Below are 21,190 nucleotides of genomic sequence, written 5' to 3'. Positions count from 1 at the left end.
CCTAATTCATTTTGGACTGAAGCATTGATGAATGCTATGTATGTGGTTAACCTATTTCCCTCAGTTCCTCTTGCAGGTGATATTCCTCAGGGAGTTTGCTCAGGGAAGGAGGTATCATACAAGCACTTGAAGGTCTTTGGTTGCAGGGCATTTGTACATGTTCCAAGGGACGAGAGATCCAAGCTTGATAGCAAGACAAAGCAGTGCATCTACCTCAGCCAACCAAGTGAAGAGTTTGGCTACAGGTTGTGGGATCCAGCAAATAGGAAGATTGTGAGAAGCCGAGATGTGGTGTTCATTGAAGATGAAACAATAAAAGATATTGGGAAACCAGAGAAGTCAATGACCAGCACACCTCAGGTTGATATGGATCCAATCCTTCCTCCTCTCGTGCATGACAATCATGGGGGAGATGATGACACTGAAGATAGTGGAGATGTAACTGATCAAGGCAGTATGATACGTCTCCGTCGTATCTACTTTTCCAAACACTTTTGCCCTTGTTTTGGACTCTAACTTGTATGATTTGAATGGAACTAACCTGGACTGACGCTGTTTTTAGCAGAATTGCCATGATGTTGTTTTATGTGCAGAAAACAAAAGTTCTCGGAATGACCTCAAACTCCACGGAATATCTTATAATAAATAATAAAAAAATCCTCCTCAAAGATGAAGACCAGGGGTCCCACACCCTGTCCACGAGGGTGGGGGGCGCGCCCCCCCTAGGGCACGCCCCCCTACCTCGTAGGCCCCCTGGAGACCTTCCGACGCCAACTCCAACTCTATATATTTGCTTTCGGGGAGAGAAAAAATAGAGAAGAAGAAATCATCGCGTTTTACGATACGGAGCCGCCGCCAAGCCCTAAAATCTCTCGGGAGGGCTGATCTGGAGTCTGTTCGGGGTTCCGGAGAGGGGGATTCGTCACCGTCATCATCATCAACCTTCCTCCATCACCAATTCCATGATGCTCACCGCCGTGCGTGAGTAATTCCATCGTAGGCTTGCTGGACGGTGATGGGTTGGATGAGATTTATCATCTAATCGAGTTAGTTTTGTTAGGGTTTGATCCCTAGTATCCACTATGTTCTGAGATTGATGTTGCTATGACTTTGCTATGCTCAATGCTTGTCACTAGGGCCCGAGTGCCATGATTTCAGATCTGAACCTATTATGTTTTCATGAATATATATGTGAGTTCTTGATCCTATCTTGCAAGTCTATAGTCACCTACTATGTGTTATGATCCAGCAACCCCGAAGTGACAATAATCGGGACCACTCCCGGTGATGACCATAGTTTGAGGAGTTCATGTATTCACTATGTGCTAATGCTTTGTTCCGGTTCTCTATTAAAAGGAGGCCTTAATATCCCTTAGTTTCCAATAGGACCCCGCTGCCACGGGAGGGTAGGACAAAAGATGTCATGCAAGTTCTTTTCCATAAGCACGTATGACTATATTCGGAATACATGCCTACATTACATTGATGAATTGGAGCTAGTTCTGTGTCACCCTATGTTATGACTGTTACATGATGAACCGCATCCGGCATAATTATCCATCATTGATCCGATGCCTACGAGCTTTCCATATACTGGTTTACGCTTATTTACTTTCCTGTTGCTATTGTTACAATCACTACAAAATACCAAAAATATCACTTTGCTTTCATTACTCTTTTGTTACCGTTACCACCACTATCATATTACTTTGCTACTAAACACCTTGCTACAGATACTAAGTTTCCAGGTGTGGTTGAATTGACAACTCAGCTGCTAATACTTGAGAATATTCTTTGGCTCCCCTTGTGTAGAATCAATAAATTTGAGTTGAATACTCTACCCTCGAAAGCTGTTGCGATCCCCTATACTTGTGGGTTATCAAGACTAATTTCTGGCACCGTTGCCGGGGAGCATAGCTCTATTCTTTGAGTCACTTGGGATTTATATCTGCTGGACACTATGAAGAACTTGAAAGACGCTAAGACAATAATTTATCCCTCAACTACGAGGGGAGGTAAGGAACTTCCATCTAGCTCTGCACTTGATTCACCTTCTGTTATGAGTAAGCTTGCGACACCTAAACCTGCTTCCGCTATTCGTTCTGATATGTCACATGTTATTGATGATGCCACTTCTGCTATGCATGATACTTATGATGGAACTGCTTCTATGCCTGATACTATTGTGCCCCTTAGTGAATTTCTTAATGAACAAATTGCTAGGGCTAGAGAGAAAGAAATTATTGAATCTGATTATAATGATGAAAGTGATGATGAAGATAGGCCTGTTATTCCTGAGGGTTATGTTTTTGATATGGAATCTTCTGCCGCTATTTTAGCTTGCAGAGATCGTCATGAACTTAAAAGGCTATTAATTAAATGGAACAAAGAATCTCTTAAAGATAAAATGAAACCTGGCCCCGCTTTTGCTACTTCGCCTATCTGTGTTCCCGATAAGGATTATGAATTCTCTGTTGATCCTGATATAATTACTTTGGTTGAATCTGATCCTTTTCATGGCTATGAATCTGAAACTGTTGTGGCACATCTTACTAAATTAAATGATATAGCCACCCTGTTTACTAATGATGAGAGATCGTGCTACTTTTATATCCTTAAAATATTTCCGTTCTCATTAAAGGGTGATGCTAAGATATGGTTTAATTCTCTTGATCCTAGTTGTGTGCATAGTCCCCAGGATATGATTTATTACTTCTCTGCTAAATATTTCCCTGCTCATAAGAAACAAGCTGCTTTAAAGGAAATATACAACTTTGTGCAAATTAAAGAAGAGAGTCTCCCACAAGCTTGGGGGAGGCTTCTTAAGTTAATTAATGCTTTGCCTGATCATCCTCTTAAGAAAAATTAAATACTTGATATCTTTTATAATGGACTAACTGATGCTTCCAGAGATTACCTGGATAGTTGTGCTGGTTCTCTTTTCAGGGAAAGAACACCGGATGAAGCTGAAATTCTATTGAATAATATGTTGACAAATGAAAATAATTGGGCACCTCCTAAGCCAGTTCCTGAGCCAGCTCCTGCTCCAATTACCGAGCCTATTCCTAAACCAACTCCGAAGAAGAGAGGTGTTCTATTTCTCAGTCCCGAGGATATGCAAGAGGTAAAGAAATCTATGAAAGAAAAAGGTATTAAAGCTGAAGATGTTAAGAAATTACCTCCTATTGAAGAAATACATGGTCTTAATTTACCGTCTGTCGAAGAAACATATGATCTTGATCCATTACCTATTGAAGAACCTCCCGATCCCGATAACCCGACACAGGTAGTAAAGGTAAATTCTCTCTATAGATATGATAAAGCTGAAGTCCCTCCTACTAAAATGGCTAGTCAGTGCTTGGATGAGTTTGATAACTTTATGTTTAAGCAAGAAGATTTTAATGCTTATTTTGGTAGAAAATTAAAACAGAATACTTATATGATTAAGTACTTGGGTGATTATATGGCTAATGTTAGAGGTGAATTTAAACTTGTTAGCAAACATGCTTCTATGGTTACCACTCAAGTAGAACAAGTACTTAAAGCTCAAAAAGAATTGCTCGATGAAATGAATAGTAAGAAAAATGATTATGCTGTTAGAGTGGCTACTAGAACTAGTAGAATGACTCAGGAACCTTTGTATCCTGAAGGCCACCCTAAGAGAATTGAACAAGATTCTTAGACAAATAATAATGATGCACCTAGTTCTTATAAAAAGAAGAAAAAGAGAAATGATAGAACTATGCAAACTTCTAGTGAACCGATTGCTGAACCACCTGATAATCCAAATGATATCTCTATGTCTGATGCTGAAACACAATCTGGTAATGAACATGAACCTAATAAAAATGTTAATGATGATGTTCATGAGGATGCTCAACCTAGTAATGATAATGATGTAGAAATTGAACCTGCTGTTGATCTTGATAACCCACAATCAAAGAATCAATGTTATGATAAGAGAGACTTTGTTGCTAGGAAACATGGTAAAGAAAGAGAACCTTGGGTTCAGAAACCCATGCCTTTTCCTCCGAAACCATCCAAGAAAAAGGATGATGAGGATTTTGAGCGCTTTGCTGAAATGATTAGACCTATCTTTTTGCGTATGCGATTGACTGATATGCTCAAAATGAATCCTTATGCTAAATACATGAAAGATATTGTTACTAATAAAAGAAAGATACGGGAAACTGAAATTTCCACCATGCTTGCTAATTATACTTTTAAGGGTGGAATACCAAAGAAACTTGGAGATCCAGGAGTACCTACTATACCATGCTTCATTAAAAGAAATTATGTTAAAACTGCTTTATGTGATCTTGGAGCCGGTGTTAGTGTTATGCCTCTCTCTTTATATCGTAGACTTGACTTGAATAAGTTGACACCTACTGAAATATCTTTGCAAATGGCTGATAAATCAACTGCTATACCTGTCGGTATTTGTGAGGATGTGCCTGTTGTGGTTGCAAACGTTACTATTTTAACGGACTTTGTTATTCTTGATATTCCCGAGGACGATAGTATGTCTATTATTCTTGGAAGACCTTTTCTTAATACTGCAGGGGCTGTTATTTATTGCAACAAAGGTAATGTCACTTTTCATGTTAATGGTAATGAGCATACGATACACTTTCCGAGGAAACAACCTCAAGTCCACAGTATCAACTCTATTGGAAAAATTCCATCGATTATATTTGGAAGTTTTGAATTTCCTCTTCCTACAGTCAAAAAGAAATATGATATACTTATTATTGGGGATGTGCATATCCCCGCTGAGGTAACATAGTGTTATTTGAAATTTCTCCGGTTTCATGATTATCAGAATGAGTTTGTTAACAAGACTTGATCAACCTTGTTAGTGGATTCCTTTTGATGAGCATGAGATGGATGAAACTAGAAGCACAACCTTATGTACCCTCTCTATACTTTCTGTTATTTAGTTGAAACAAAGTAAAAATAGTATTTTTCTGTCTGTTTCCTGGTTTATCCGTGCAATATAAAAATATGCCGAAAATAAAAGTCCTCAGAATGACATGCCAATTTAATATGATTTTTTCGGGAATATTTGAGGATTTATGGTGCAAAAATTACCGCGGGGGGAGCTGCCACCTGGCCACGAGGGTGGAGGGCACGCCCTACCCCCCTGGGCGCGCCCCCTGCCTCGTGGGCCCACGGTGGCCCTCCTCCACTTATTCCTGCACCCATCCTCTTCTTCTTCCTTCCACAAACACGAAAAACCAACTCAAGCACGAGTTCCAGCCCTCTTTGCTTTAATTTTCGATCTCCTTGCTCAAAGCACCTCTCGCAAAACTGCTTGGGGAGATTGTTCCTTGGTATGTGACTCCTCCATTGGTCCAATTAGTTTTTGTTCTAGTGCTTTATTCATTGCAAATTTGTGCTGCATAGGTGACCATGTTCTTGAGCTTGCATGTCAAATTTATATGGTTCCAAGTAGTTCTAATGCTTGATATAGGCTCTAGGCACTTGTAGGAGTAGTTGCTATCAGTTTTATTGAAGTTGGTTCACTTTTGTTTGAAGTTACTAAAAATTTGAGATTATTTCAGAAAATAATGAAGAGACTTTTGAGGGGATCATCGAGCCAAAGCTCGAAGGAGAAACAAAATGAAGAAGCACAGAGGCCCAAATATAATTTGCCTCGTACCACGGAGATCCGGCCGTGTGAATGGCCTTCCGATAATTTCTTGAGACGGGCCGGGATTTATGAGGATTTCTATTCATTGATTGAGAATGACGGCCTCACCGACTTCGTCCGCGACCAACGTCCTCAGTATCTCTTACTCACAAATACTTTTGTGCAAAACTTCTACTTTTTCCCTAAGGAATCACCTCCTTCAATAGAGTTTCATTTATATGACATTGTTAAAAAGATGCCATTAGCTGAATTTTGCGAAGTTTGCAACATACCCCCTGAGGGTACCTTAGAGGAACCACACCGTAAAGAGGTGGGAGCGTTTATTAACACTATCTCTGTGGGAGAAACCAGGAAGGTTTCTGATGCAAGAATCACTAGCATGCATTTTCCTGTATTATGCTATTTTGCCTCATTTGCTAGTCGTTGCTTGATTGGTCGCGGGAACTGTGGAAACCTTAGTGTTCCTGATGTTATTATTTTGTTCCATGGTTTATACCGCGATAACACTGTTAGTATGGGTGGAATTACTGCTAGACGGTTAAGTATGAACCGTACTAAGGGTCCCATCTTTGGAGGCATTTACGCTTCACGCCTCGCTGCACATTTTAACATACCTATTAGGCTTCATGAGAAAGAAGAAAAATTGCTACCTAGTGCTTATTTAGATTATAAGAGTATGCTAGCACATGATTTTCTCGTTAAGGGCAGGGAAGGAGAGCTCAAATATAAATTATTCTTTCATAAACATCATCCTGAAACTATTACCTTGCCTGCTCCTTCTTTGTTTAATTTTGTAGGACCCTATCTCGTTATGTGGGCTGCCGTCCAAGCCTACCGGAATCCTGCACCAGCCCCGGAACCAGAACCACAAGATGAGCCTCCACGACAGTCTGTTTATTCTTGGGATCCGGAGATGGCTGTCAGCCAATGGCAGTCAGAGTCTTCCTCATCACAGTACAACCCCAAGTATTCTTCGTCGCAGTACGACCCCAGCTACACCTACGGGTATCCGCCAGGCTATCCCTGACAATAAACCAACTTAGGCCAAAAGCCTAAGCTTGGGGAGTACATATTTCTCACCGATATTACATTTATGTTCACACACACTCATTGCTAGATGTCGGTGCTCATACTCTTTCACTGTAAAATCCATGCTAGTTTATTTTCTTTTTCTTGCTTTCTTCTTATGTGTTTGTTAAACCTTAAGAAAACCAAAAATATTAGTAGTAGTTTACTTTTCTGCTGTAGTAGTAATAATTAAAAAGAAAACCCAAAAATATTTCCTGTTCTTCTTTTGCTTGTTGGGAGCTTTCCCGTGTAAATAGTTTTTATTTCTTTTCTTTTCTTTGGGGATCAGTAGGAGAAGACCATGATTAAATTGTTGAAGTGGCTCTTATATGCATTATTGTTGATTTAACCCAGAGCCCATATTGCCTTGTCTTCTCCTGTTTATTGAATGCTAGCAGATTCTAGCTTAGTCCAATGCACGTGCACTCTTATTATTATTCACATCGTTCGGTCGTGCAAGTGAAAGGCAATTATGATGATATATGATGGACTAAACTAAGATGGGAAAAGCTGGTATGAACTCGACCTCTTTTATTTTTGTAAATATGATGAGTTCATCGTTCTTGATTCAGCTTATTATGAATAAACATGTTTGCAATAACAATTAGAGATCATAGTTGCTTGTGCCATGCTTGATTAGCTATGAGTTATAATGATTTACCTTGCATGCCAACATGCTATTGAGATGGTTGTGATGTGGTATAGTGGGGTGGTATCCTCCTTTGAATAATTTAAGTGACTTGACTTGGCACATGTTCATGCATGTAGTTGAAATAAATCAACATAGCCTTCACGATATTTATGTTCATGGTGGATTATATCCTACTCATGCTTGCATCCAATGTTTATTAATTTTAATGCATGTACATGGCTGTTGTCGCTCTCTAGTTGGTCGCTTCCCAGTCTTTTGCTAGCCTTCACCTGTACTAAGCGGGAATACTGCTTGTGCATCCAATCCCTTAAACCCCAAAGTTATTCCAGATGAGTCCACTATACCTTCCTATATGCGGTATCTACCTGCCGTTCAAGTAAATTTGTATGTGCCAAACTCTAAACCTTCAAATAAACATTCTGTTTTGTATGCTGGAATAGCTCATGTATCAACTAGGTCTACCCTTATCTTCCATGTTAGGTGGGTTATTCTCAAGAGGAGTGGACTCCACTCCTCATTCACGAGAAAATGGCTGGTCACCGGGATGCCTAGTCCCATGCTTTATGCAAACTAAATCAAAATTAATTGCAAACAAAACTCCCCCTGGGACCTGATGTTAGTTGGAGGCACTCGTTGTTTCGAGCAAGCCATGGAATGATACTTGTTGGTGGAGGGGGAGTATAAACTTTACCATTCTGTTTGGGAACCGCCTATAATGTGTGTGACATGGAAGATATCGCCATCTCTTAGTTGCTATGTTGACAATGAAAGTATATCGCTCAAAATATTATTTATCTCTATTTCAAAACCGAGCTCTGGCACCTCTACAAATCCCTGCTTCCCTCTGCGAAGGGCCTATCTATTTACTTTTATGTTGAGTCATCACCCTCTTATTAAAAGCACTAGCTGGAGAGCACAGCTGTCATTTGCATTCATCACTGTTAATTTATATTGGGTGTGACTATGTTTGGATCTCTTTTACCATGAATTACAATGTCTAGTCAGTCCTTGATCTTTAAAGGTGCTCTGCATTTATGTTTTGCGGTCTAGAAAAGGGCTAGCGAGATACCATCTTGTTATATCATATTATGATTGTTTTGAGAAAGTGTTATCATCCGAGATTTATTATTATGGCTCGCTGGTTGATTATGCTATTGATATGAGTAATTATGAGACCTGAGAATTACTGCAAATGTGGTTAGTTATAATCTTTGCTGAAAACTTGAATGCTGGCTTGACATATTTACAACAACAAGAGCAAACAGAGTTTGTAAAAGTCTTTCTTTTTCTCTTTCAGTTTGTCAACTGAATTGCTTGAGGACAAGCAAGGGTTTAAGCTTGGGGGAGTTGATACGTCTCCATCGTATCTACTTTTCCAAACACTTTTGCCCTTGTTTTGGACTCTAACTTGTATGATTTGAATGGAACTAACCCGGACTGACGCCGTTTTCAGCAGAATTGCCATGATGTTGTTTTATGTGCAGAAAACAAAAGTTCTCGGAATGACCTGAAACTCCACGGAATATCTTATAATAAATAATAAAAAAATCCTTGCCAAAGATGAAGACCAGGGGGCCCACACCCTGTCCACAAGGGTGGGGGGGGCGCCCCCCTACCTCGTGGGCCCCTGGAGACCTTCCGACGCCAACTCCAACTCTATATATTTGCTTTCGGGGAGAAAAAAATAGAGAAGAAGAAATCATCGTGTTTTACGATACGGAGCCGCCGCCAAGCCCTAAAACCTCTCGGGAGGGCTGATCTGGAGTCCGTTCGGGGCTCCGGAGAGGGGGATTCGTCACCGTCGTCATCATCAACCATCCTCCATCACCAATTTCATGATGCTCACCGTCGTGCGTGAGTAATTCCATCGTAGGCTTGCTGGACGGTGATGGGTTGGATGAGATTTATCATCTAATCGAGTTAGTTTTGTTAGGGTTTGATCCCTAGTATCCACTATGTTCTGAGATTGATGTTGCTATGACTTTGCTATGCTTAATGCTTGTCACTAGGGCCCGAGTGCCATGATTTCAGATCTGAACCTATTATGTTTTCATGAATATATGTGAGTTCTTGATCCTATCTTGCAAGTCTATAGTCACCTACTATGTGTTATGATCCGGCAACCCCGAAGTGACAATAATCGGGACCACTCCCGGTGATGACCATAGTTTGAGGAGTTCATGTATTCACTATGTGCTAATGCTTTGTTCCGGTTCTCTATTAAAAGGAGGCCTTAATATCCCTTAGTTTCCAATAGGACCCCGCTGCCACGGGAGGGTAGGACAAAAGATGTCATGCAAGTTCTTTTCCATAAGCACGTATGACTATATTCGGAATACATGCCTACATTACATTGATGAATTGGAGCTAGTTCTGTGTCACCCTATGTTATGACTGTTACATGATGAACCGCATCCGGCATAATTATCCATCACTGATCTGATGCCTACGAGCTTTCCATATATTGGTTTACGCTTATTTACTTTCCCGTTGCTATTGTGACAATCACTACAAAATACCAAAAATGTTACTTTGCTTTCATTACTCTTTTGTTACCGTTACCACCACTATCATATTACTTTGCTACTAAACACCTTGCTGCAGATACTAAGTTTCCAGATGTGGTTGAATTGACAACTCAGCTGCTAATACTTGAGAATATTCTTTGGCTCCCCTTGTGTCGAATCAATAAATTTGGGTTGAATACTCTACCCTCGAAAGCTGTTGCGATCCCCTATACTTGTGGGTTATCACAGTACAAGTCAAAGTGGCGAGCAGCCATCAAGTGATGATGATGATGAAGTTGGTAATGATGATGCCAACGAAAATCCACCTGATTCACCACCAGTGCAGCAGCAAAGAAGAAGTGAAAGAGGTCGCATTCCTTCTTCTAAATATCCACCACATCAATATGTGTTGATGACAGATGCAGGTGAGCCCTCATGCTATGAGGAGGCAATGTCTGATGAGAACAAACAAGAATGGTCAGAAGCCATGCAGGATGAGATGAATTCCCTGTATGAGAATGATACTTTTGAGTTGGTGAATCTGCCAAAGGGCAAGAAAGCACGCAAGAACAAGTGGGTGTACAGAGTGAAGACTGAAGAAAACACCTCACATCCAAGGTACAAGGTCAGATTGGTTGTGAAAGGATTCAGTCAGAAAAAGGGCATTGATTATGGTGAGATATTCTCTCCAGTGGTCAAGATGTCTTCGATCCGATTTGTGCTTGGCATGGCTGCCACCATGGACTTGGAAATTGAACAACTTGATGTGAAGACAACATTCTTACATGGTGACCTAGAGGAGGAGATATACATGGAGTAGCCAGAGGGATTCATGGTTGCAGGCAAGGAGCACTTAGTTTGCAAATTGAAGAAGAGCTTGTATGGCTTGAAGCAAGCTCCTCGACGGTGGTACAAGAAGTTTGAGTCTTTTATGACTGGGCTTGGTTACCATAAAACACAACCCGATCATTATGTCTTTATGAAGAGTTACGCCGAGGGTGACTTCATTATTCTCTTGTTGTATGTTGATGATAGGTTGATTGTTGGAAATGGCACAAAGAGGATTGCTCTCCTCAAGAAGGCATTGAGTAAATCATTTGCCATGAAGGATTCAGGACCAGCTAAGCAAATACTTGGCATGAAGATCTCCCGTGATAGATCAAAGAATCTGCTTTGGCTCTCACAGGAAAGATACACGGAGAAGGTACTTGAAAGGTTCAATATGAAAGATGCAAAATCTGTTATCTCTCCGCTTGCAGGCCATCACAAACTGAATTCAAAACAATGTCCTACAAGCAAGAAGGAGAAAGAAGAAATGAGGAAAGTACCTTACCAATCTGCTATGGGTAGTTTGATGTATGCCATGGTATGCACTAGGCCTGACATTGCCTATGCAGTTGTAGTTGTTAGCCGGTTTATGACAAATCCAGGTAAAGCTCACTGGGAAGCAGTGAAGTGGATTCTCAGGTATCTCAAGGGTACTTCTACATCTTATTTATGCTTTGGAAGCAGTGATCCTGTATTGCAGGGCTATACAGATGCAGATTGCGCAGGTGACAAGGATCGTAGGAAGTCCACATCTGGATACCTGATGCCTCCTTGCCCACATCGTACTACACTGACGCCATCGTTGGTGTTGTTCCTCTCGGTCTCCTCGCGGCGTCCTACTACACTGGGGCCGTCCCCGGCGTCGTTCCTTTCGACCTCCTCTCCCTCATCCTACTACACTGATGATGTCATGGCATTCGCACTACATTTTTTTCGCCTCTGTCATGCATCTGCCTCAGCACCCTTGTATTTGTCCCTCTGCGTGGACTTTCTCTGCGGCGACGATGCTAGCAACTAGTTCGTCGCCTCGCCGATGGATTCGCTCGCCCACGACTCCACGCTCGTCATGTTGCATGTGGCGCCGCGCCCACCGTCCACCGCGGTCATCGTGGTCTAACAAGCAAGCTGTCGTATCAGAGGAGGGCGACACTGGTCTTGGGCCCATGCACGAGAAGACCTTGCAGGCGGCGCTAGAGGGCCGACTGTAAACATGGGCAACTAGAAGGGGATGGAGGAAGGAGGGAGGGGGTGAGGGGTCGCACCCGAGGAGGCGGGGAAGCATTGCTCTGGGTGGTGCGTGGGTTGGAGGGTTGGAGAGCAGCCGTTGTGGCGGCGATGGAAAACCCTAGCTAGCTCTAGTGTCGGAGTCGTTTCCACTAGCAGGGCGTGGTCAACCCGTCAAATAGAGAAAGAAGATGACTAACCATGACTAACGTCCGTCCGTCAACATTTTGTATCCCTTTCTTATGATGGTGATTTGCCATGTCAAAATGAGATTCAAATTTTGGTTAGTGTTTTTTGCCACTATCAATGATAGCGTTCGGTGTGTTCTGTCATATTTTGTAAAGTGGTGGTTTTACACAAATCATGACACAAATGTGATGGTTCTATGGATTTTACTCCCAGAAGTGGGAACCACCCGTCCCATCAGGTAAGATTGAAAGGGTTTATCCGTGAGATATTTTCGGCTCAAAAGTTTCTGCCAGATGCCATCAAAAATTTTAAGTTTTCAAAGTCATTTCACCAGCAAGGACTGATTCATGGCTTGCATATAAAACATTCAAATCCCACCACAATCCTTAGAGCATCTTTGATGGTTCCTGCATCCGTGAAATAACCGTCATTTAGGGAAAGTTGGACAAAAAAAGTTCTCCAATAGTTCCCGTAACGCGCAAATTTCTTACGGGACCCCATAAATTCTCCAAAACTTCCCCTCAATCTAGGGGAAATGGCTCTACCCGTAAAAATGTTATGTCGGCTAACCGCCACCAAACCGCAACTAGAGTCCGCCACACTGCTGCCACACCCACAACACCGTAGCCGACCACCGCCGCCAGAGTTCGCCGTTGCCTGCCAAAATCTACTTTTTGGGGAAGTTTCTATGGGAACTAGGAGAGTTATTTACCCAAACCCCACCGAAACTGTGTCTAATGCGAACGCAGAGCACTGATGTTGGAATTTGGTCGCGAAAACAACAAAACCGATAGGTGGGTCCCGCCTGTTAGGCCAACGTGGCAAAAACTAATCCAAGTCAATGTTTGACCCGCTGAGGTGGACCGGGGACCCACCAGTCAGCCACTCATCGTCTTGCTCCTTTTATCTTCTTCTTCCTCCTCTCTTACTCTGCCCTGCGGCGTCTGGTCCGGAGCAAAGGCAAGCACACGGGCATGTTGACGAGAGATGGCCTTCAAAGGACAGGGAGGAGGCGTGGGAAGGGCCCGCCGGCGGTAAGGTGCTAGGGTGGCCAGTAGCGTTGACGTTGGTGAGCTGGGCGGTGGTAGAGCTCGGGCTTGCGCGAGCGCCGAGTTACAGCTTGCAAGTGAGCGAGCTAAGCCACTAGATGGCCTCAGGGAGCTCCAGGATCTCAGTACAGTGCTCAGGTATGATCAATTCGTGCTCAAATGACGGTGGCTGAGATGCACGACGGCCGGAGCTCTCGGGCATGGCGGAGGAATTAGTTACAGAGCGAAATCGCCAATGACAGAAAGGGTTAGAAGGAGAGGGGCTCATGGTGATTCAGTTGAGCAGGCCAGCGAGGTCGGGGGTGCTCTGAAGGTGGTGAATTCAACGGCGATGACCGCTAGCTCGAGGTTGAAGACGCGGTCAATTCGGTCGTTGTGCGGCCTCTCATCTCTTGTTCGTCGTTGAGGATGACCAGCGTGAGGAGGCAAAGCTCTGGGACACTGTGTCTCGGCGAAACTATGGCGATGGCCACGCTGGTGCGCAGCGGCGTCGACGACTAGCTCTCGGACGGCAGCGGGGAAGGGACTGGAGGGTGGGAGCGAGCTCTAGACGAAGGGAAAAGGGAGAGGAAGATCTGGACGTCGAGCTAGGAGGCCTAGCTTGAGCAAGGGCTCGGCTGCCATGGGCATGGACCTCTTAGTTCGCAAGGGCACGGCCGCTCACAAGCTGCTCGGCGCAATGCTCCATAAGAATAGAGATGGAATGAAGATGACCATGTAGTCAATGACCGGCGGGGCCCACATATCATCTGCCACTTCAGCTGGTCAAAGCTTTTTTTGTGCTTGGTCTTTGCCACGTCGGACCGGCAGGTGAGACCCACCTATCGGTTTTGCTATTTTCGCGACCAAATTCCAGCATCAATGCTCTGCGTTACGCATTAGGTGTCGGCGGTTTTTTGTGCCCTGGTTTAAATCTACTACCAAGTTGTTACCCCAATTATGGTGGTTTTGGGTAAATAACTCAAACTAGAAAAATAAACTTCCCCTAATTTTTACAAACAACCCTGTGAAAGCACTTTTACGAGAGTTTTTTAACAGTAGTTATTGGAGACACTAGGCCAATTCATTTCAGCTTAATTCCACCACTTTTATTGACATTCTCCTGCCAAACCTAAAAATAAATAAAGTATTGCTGCAAAATACTTGTCCTTTTTCATGTACTCCCTCCGTTTTTATTTAGTCCACATATTAGCTTTGGTCAAAATCAAGCTTTGTAAATTTTGACTAAGTTTATAAACAAAAATATTAATATATATAATAAAAAATCAATATCACTAAATTCATTATTGAATGTATTTTCACATCATATAGATTTGTTATGGTAAATGTTTATATATTGTTCTATAAACTTGGTCAAACCTAATATGCAGACTAAATAAAAACAGAGGGAGTACAAGCGCCAAGCATATCTGATCCCCTCTCAAAGTCAACAAATCGACCTACACCACCTCAAGATCCCCGGCCAGCCATGGGCGTCCTCTCGGCGGTGGCGGACGCTGTAGTCGTCCTATTCTCGCTCACCATCGCAATGGCGGCCCCGCTGATCGGCGCGCAGTCCGTCCTCCCGCTACACCTATACCCGGCGCCGTTGCGGGACTTCAAGCGGTGGTACGCCGCCGAGTTCGACGACTACCTCATGGCCCAGCCGCCGGCCTTCCTCCTCGGCATCTTCTGGCTCGAGATCGCCTTCCTCTGGCCACTCTCCGTCGCCACCATCTACGGCGTCCTCGCCCGCCGCCGCTGGGGCGCCACCACCTCCCTCATGGCCGGCGTCTCCACCCTCACCTCCATGGTAACTTGAGCTCTCGCGCCCTCCCAGCTCTATCCTTTTCCCACGATTTACTGAGAATACGTGCGGCCTCTGCTTCGGGTCTGCAAGACGCAGAGGCCAACTCCGTGGATCCATCGATGCGTAACTCCTTTATCAACTTCAGTCAGTGAGTAGGGGATTACTTCTCAGTTCTCATTGAACATATCAACACCTCAAGTTATTTTGAGTGTCATCAACTTCAGTCACTAGCACACAATCACTCTTGTGGTGGTTAACCTTTATCTCCTTTCGACCGATTGTCTCGACTCTGTTTCTAACAGCGGTTGCAATTATTTCAGTCTGCAATACTTGGTGAGATGCTGGGCTCAGGAAGGGCAACGCCGAGGCTGCTTCAGCTGTATGCTCCATACCTTGTGTTTGCCGTCATTGCAATTTTGCGCGGCCTCTGCTCATGCTCGGCGCCGCCTTCCCCTGCATCTTCTGCTCGGAAGAAGAGGGTCTAGATTGAATTTGCATTTCCGATGCTTTCTGAAGATATTCAAGTGTCACAAGATGTACCAAGATATGTTGAACAGATGTACCGTCCAGCATATCATTCCATTGACTATGTTTAGTGTGATTATAACCCTAGATATCACTCTCACAATCTAACAGAGCTACTGCAGTTTCAGTATGCAGGCAATCTAGTCTAGTGACACTCAATGCCAACTCAATATTATTTTTCCAGTTGGACCTCAAAAGGCTGAAGCTAATCTGCGCCAGAACCGCAAATATTTTCTCAACTAAACTGGCAAACGTCTGACGAAGCACTTCAGGGATTCAGATCAACCAACAGATAAATTGATGAATTTGTAAAATTTCCTGGTACCATCATCAAGCAGCTCATAACTACTCCCTCCGTCCCATAATACAGGAGTAGATTTTTGTGTCCTAGCTGAAAATGGCAATGCGTTGCAAATACGATAAAGAAAGAACCATGTGATGGATTATGGATGGGCTTAGGCCCATATAAGACAATAATTCCTAGTTAATCTCTAAGGCCCATGCATGTGTAAGGCAAGTGGTGGGAAGTGTGGGAAGTTTAGTCCCATACTGCTACAGTAAGAAGAGTGAGACCTTTTTATAAGGGCTGCTCTACCACTTGCTATTGGGAGCTTGGGAATAGGAGCTGTACACGTGCGCTCCTCCTCCGCCGCCGCCCGCCTCGCCTCGCCTCGCCTCGCCTCGTCACGACGCGCGCGCGCGCCGCGGGTTGCGGGAATGAGCCGAGCCGAAGCTTATGGCTTTTCGCGGACTCGGTCGTGGACCAGGCCCAGGCCCATCTACCTGACGGCCTATATAAGAAGGCGCTGGCCAGTGGAGTGAACCCTAACTCAGTTCACTCACTCCCTCTCGTACAACCCTAGCCGTCACCTACTGTTCCTCTCTCTGTGCTGCTTTCGGCGATCCCATCCCGGCGATCGCGTGCACGGTTGGTCGGGAGAGCAGGTGCCTCCGGAACCCTGTCGTTCGAGATCCTGCCCGGGAGAACGACAATAAGGTTTTTGGGGAGCGTCTCGACGCGACTGCTCCCGATCCGTCCCCAACTCCGTTCGCCTCTACTTCCACTACTTCCTCTGCATCGACACCATGGCCGACGACGCCGCCGCTAAGAAGAAGGCCACGGACGACGCCGAGGCTGCTACTGCCGCCGCTGCGTTGGCCTGGCCAACCGGAGGGTATGATCTGTTCATCCCTCGTTTACTCGTACTTATGCTAGCCGTATATGTGCTGCTCATAGAAGGTTCGATTCTATGTTCTGTACGTGCTAGTATGCTTAGGTATTGCTATGGGATGCATACCTTTTATGCCATGTTTACTGTTTACTCATGGATTAGATTAGTCGAAAAAGTGCTAATATTTCCAACAATCCAAAAACCTTATTTTAGGCACTTTTCGACTCATGGCTTCGCCGCTACTCTGAAACTGGAAAAGTTTACTGGAACGCATTTTAAGCGTTGGCAGACGAGGACCACCTTATGGCTCACAGCAATGAACGTGTTCTGGGTTAGTGGTGTGTCTCCCACGGTAGCGATTGCTCCTGAACAGGAGAATGCGTTTAGGGAGGCAACCACCATCTTTCTGGGAGCCGTTCTTACTGTGATCGGAGACAAGCTTGTGGACGCATATCTCCATATGCGCGTTGCCAAGAATTTGTGGGATGCGCTCGAAGCTAAGTTCGGCGCAACCGATGCTGGAAGCGAGTTGTATGCTATGGAGCAGTTCCATGATTACAAAATGGTTGATAACCGTTCTGTATTGGACCAGGCCCATGAGATACAATGCATCGCTAAGGAGCTGGAGCTCCTGAAGTGTGAGTTACCGCACAAGTTTGTCGCGGGTTGCATTATTGCAAAACTCCCTCCTGGATGGAGGAACTTTGCTACTTCTCTCAAGCACTTGAGACGTGAATTCTCTATTGAGGATGTCATCGGTCATCTCAGTGTTGAGCAGAACTCGAGAGCAAAGGACTCACACGTGAAAGGGGCAGAGGGTTCTTCTAGCGCCAATGTGGTGCAGAAGTACTTCCACAAGTTCAAGGGAAAGAACTCTATCCAGCAGAATACTACCTTTAAGAAGAAGGGTAAGAAGAAAGACAAAAGGAGAGATGGCTTCTTTACTTGTGGTTCAGATGAACATTGGGCAAACAAGTGCCCAAACAAGTATAAGAAGCCAGCACAGGACTCCAAGTCTGTGAATGTCACTCTGAGCAACAATGATGCGGCATCTGGGTATGCTAATCTGTTTACCATACTTTCAGTTTGCCAGTCCACCGATTGGTGGGTTGACACTGGGGCCAATATTCATGTGTGTGCTGATGTGTCTTTGTTTTCTTCCTACCAGGTCGCACGAGATTGTTCCGTCCTGATGGGGAATGGCTCGCATGCTTCTGTTCATGGTGTTGGCACTGTAGATCTGAAGTTTACTTCGGGAAAGATCGTGCAACTTAAGAACGTGCAGCATGTCCCCGCCATAAAGAAGAATCTCGTTAGTGGTTCCCTTCTATGTAAAGAAGGGTTTAAGTTAGTATTTGAGTCTAACAAAGTAGTCGTATCTCGGTATGGACTATTTGTTGGAAAAGGATATGATTGTGGTGGTTTGTTCCGCCTTTCCCTGGAGGATTTCTGTAATAAAGTCGTGAACCAAATTCATTCTAATGTGAACGAATCTGAGGTTTGGCATTCACGTCTTTGTCACATAAATTTCGGTTGTATGACGCGGATAGCTAAGATGAATCTAATCCCGAGTTTCACCTTAGCCAAAGGCTCTAAGTGCCATGTGTGTGTGCAAGCAAAGCAACCTCGTAAGCTTCACAAGCCTGCGAAGGAGAGACACCTGGCACCACTAGAGCTCATACATTCAGATCTCTGTGAGATGAATGGTGTGTTAACTAAATGTGGAAAGAAATACTTTATGACTTTGATTGATGATTCCACTAGATTCTGTTATGTGTATTTGTTAAACACAAAGGATGAGGCTCTACACTACTTTAAAATCTATAAGGCTGAAGTTGAGAACCAACTTGAGAAGAAAATTAAACGAATCCGGTCTGATCGTGGTGGAGAGTACTTTTCTAGTGAGTTCGATTTATTCTGTGCGGAACATGGTATTATTCATGAGAGGACACCTCCCTATTCACCCCAGTCAAATGGGATTGCCGAACGGAAAAACCGTACTCTAACAGATTTGGCTAACGCCATGTTAGATACATCGGGTTTATTCAAGGCATGGTGGAGGGAGGCTGTATTGACATCATGTCATGTCTTGAATAAAGTTCCTGCGAAGGATAATGAGACTACTCCCTATGAGCAATGGGAGAAGAAAAGAACTACACTCTCTTGCACACTTGGGGCTGTTTGGCGAAAGTCAACGTGCCGATAATCAAAAAGCGCAAGTTGGGACCAAAGACCGTGGACTGTGTTTTTCTTGGCTATGACAAGCATAGCGTTGGCTATAGATTTCTAGTGATGAAATGTGAGGTACCTGACCAAAAGGTCGGTACAATTATAGAGTCTAGGGATGCTACATTCTTTGAGGATATTTTTCCCATGAGAGATATGCAAAGCAATTCTAGACTGGAATCTGATGAGACTCCTGAACCTGCTATTCCGATGGAATATCATGAACATAAAAGTGATAAGAGTTCCACGGAGGATGACGAGGAAGCTCCTGTTAGGAGCAAGAGACAGAGGACTGCAAAGTCCTTTGGTGATGATTTTCTCGTGTACCTCGTGGATGATGATACTCCCAGCTGAAAGGACATGCGGTGCCCCCATGTGTGGTTTTGGTAATTGATGACAATCTCTATGGACTAATGGTTGCCTTGAGTTATATTTGAAGCATTTGTCCATAGGATTGTCTTGAAGTCCATGTGTTGGTTTCAAGGAGTTTATGAGATGGCCAAAGTGCTTTTCAAGGAATTATCCAAAGATTGGTCATGTGTGAGTTGAGATGGCCAAAGTGCTTTTCAAGGAATTATCCTAAGATTGGTCATGTGTGAGTTGAGCGTATTGCAAGCATGTCTTGAAGAATAAGATTGTGTGATCATTCATGTTTACCTTCAAGACATCATCCAAATGAAGAGAGTTGGAAAGATTCAATGTTGATCAAGACTAAGTCAAGAGTGAATCAAGTTGATCAACTCACAAAGCGTAGAAGAAGTATCGAGAGGGATCAAGTGATCCCATGGTATGGTAAGCATTATCCATTACGCTTTGTGTACTAACCCATGGTCTACGTGAGAGTTCTTTGTGGGGTTAGGTATGTTTCCATGGTCTTGCGTCAAGAGAAAGATCTCATACAACCCATGGAGGATGACATCAAGTGGTGATCGTCATCAAGTTTGCAGTGTGCAAGTTCAAGTGGAGCAACTCGAAGAGTGGCTCACCCATAATGGAGTATGGGGGAGCAATCAAGCTTGAAGCTTGCCATCCATTGTGGTGTCAATGGAATTGTGAAGATGTGCCAAAGAGTGGCTCACCCATAGTGGAGTATGGGGGAGCAATCAACTAGTCTTCATCGAGCCAACACAATCAAGAAAGGTGGTCCAACTTGAGGAAGTCAAGATCGTCATCATCTAGCTCAAGTGTACTATGTGCAAGGCAAAGGTTTGCCCTTGATAGGTTTTCTATTTTACCGGTCTCATAGTGGTAGTTGGGAGACCGGGTTGTAGGATCGATTGTCGTACTATCAAGGGGGACTCTCTAGGGAGTAGCTTGATCGTATCATTAGACGAGAGATCAAACCATTGCATCCTTGCATCATCTTTCTTGGTTCTTGTTTGGTTCCATTTGTGAGTCTTAGAGCTTATGGTCATCTTGATGACAAGCTCGAGTTCATCGAAAATGGAGTTCGCATGCATCTTCTATGATGTTTTCGGTGTTGGAGGTTTTACCGGTCTTTCCGAGGAAGGGTCCTCACCATTTTATTATGGTCCTTTTCTCATTTTCTTCTTATTGATATTTCTCTCTAGATTGTGTTAGCCCTTGTCATTAGCTTTCCAACAAACTTGGTTTCGTTGAATTCGGAGCTCGTATGCGAAAGTTATGGCTGCTTTGATATTGCCTGTTTTACACAGAGAGGTTGTACCGCCCCATGGAGAGGTTGTACCGCTTGACCGGTACAACCGGTGTTTGGAGCGGTTGTACCGCTCCAGAATTGGTCCGGAGGTTGTACCGGTCATGTACTGCTCTACCACCGGACTGGTCTCTGTTGTGGTGCGGTTGTTGGGCGGTTGTGGGCCGGTTGTACCGCTTATTGCCTGTTACCAGTTGTACCGGTGCTCATAGAGGTTGTACCGCTCCTATGTTATTCTGTACATAACGGGCAGATTCGTGGGGACCTATTTAAGGGGGTCTTCTTCCCCAATGGTTCTCTATCTCTTGAGCTCGTTTTTGCCCCCATTGTTGACCTTCTTTGAGCTTGCTAACTCTCAATCCCTCCATGGATTCTTGCTAGTTTTTGAGGGAAAAGAGAGAGGAGATCTAGATCTACATTTCCACCAATCACTTTCTCCTCTATGTGAGGGGAACCCCTTGGATCTAGATCTTGGAGTTCTTGGTGTTCTCCTTCTTGTTCTTCCTCTCATTTTCCTCCCTAGCATTAGTTGCTCCGATGGGATTTGAGAGAGAAGGACTTGTGCACTCCGTGTGCCCTTGTCATTGCATTTGGTGCATCGGTTTGAGTTCTCCACGGTGATACGTGGAAGTG

At 44.0% G+C, this 21,190-nt stretch overlaps 2 protein-coding genes across 2 annotated transcripts; both read left to right on the top strand.

The window, feature by feature from the left end:
* The first annotated feature begins 14,566 nt into the window (after nucleotides 1-14,566).
* Nucleotides 14,567-15,660, top strand: LOC125506139 (uncharacterized). Its single transcript, XM_048671004.2, has 2 exons — nucleotides 14,567-14,962; nucleotides 15,280-15,660. The coding sequence occupies exons 1-2, from the start codon at nucleotides 14,639-14,641 to the stop codon at nucleotides 15,442-15,444; spliced, it is 489 nt and encodes a 162-aa protein (XP_048526961.2). The 5' UTR covers nucleotides 14,567-14,638; the 3' UTR covers nucleotides 15,445-15,660.
* A 1,312-nt stretch (nucleotides 15,661-16,972) lies between these two features.
* Nucleotides 16,973-17,849, top strand: LOC147973222 (uncharacterized). Its single transcript, XM_087524611.1, has 2 exons — nucleotides 16,973-17,712; nucleotides 17,825-17,849. The coding sequence occupies exons 1-2, from the start codon at nucleotides 16,973-16,975 to the stop codon at nucleotides 17,847-17,849; spliced, it is 765 nt and encodes a 254-aa protein (XP_087380737.1).
* The last annotated feature ends 3,341 nt before the right edge of the window (nucleotides 17,850-21,190 follow it).

The sequence above is a fragment of the Triticum urartu genome, chromosome 5A (assembly GCF_056163025.1).
Source record: "Triticum urartu cultivar PI428250 chromosome 5A, HENAU_Tu73, whole genome shotgun sequence".
NCBI classification, from domain to species: Eukaryota; Viridiplantae; Streptophyta; class Magnoliopsida; order Poales; family Poaceae; genus Triticum; species Triticum urartu.
Note: the sequence above shows the minus strand (reverse complement) of the source record. Positions and strands in the feature narration are given on the sequence as shown.

What these genes read in the sequence shown, in the direction of transcription:
- LOC125506139 (XM_048671004.2), top strand. Translation starts at nt 14,639, where the DNA reads ATGGGCGTCCTCTCGGCGGTGGCGGACGCTGTAGTCGTCCTATTCTCG. An exon ending in TCTCCACCCTCACCTCCATG is followed by an intron (nt 14,963 to 15,279) that starts GTAACTTGAGCT and finishes CAATTATTTCAG; the next exon opens with TCTGCAATACTTGGTGAGAT.
- LOC147973222 (XM_087524611.1), top strand. Translation starts at nt 16,973, where the DNA reads ATGAACGTGTTCTGGGTTAGTGGTGTGTCTCCCACGGTAGCGATTGCT. An exon ending in AACAATGATGCGGCATCTGG is followed by an intron (nt 17,713 to 17,824) that starts GTATGCTAATCT and finishes TCTTCCTACCAG; the next exon opens with GTCGCACGAGATTGTTCCGT.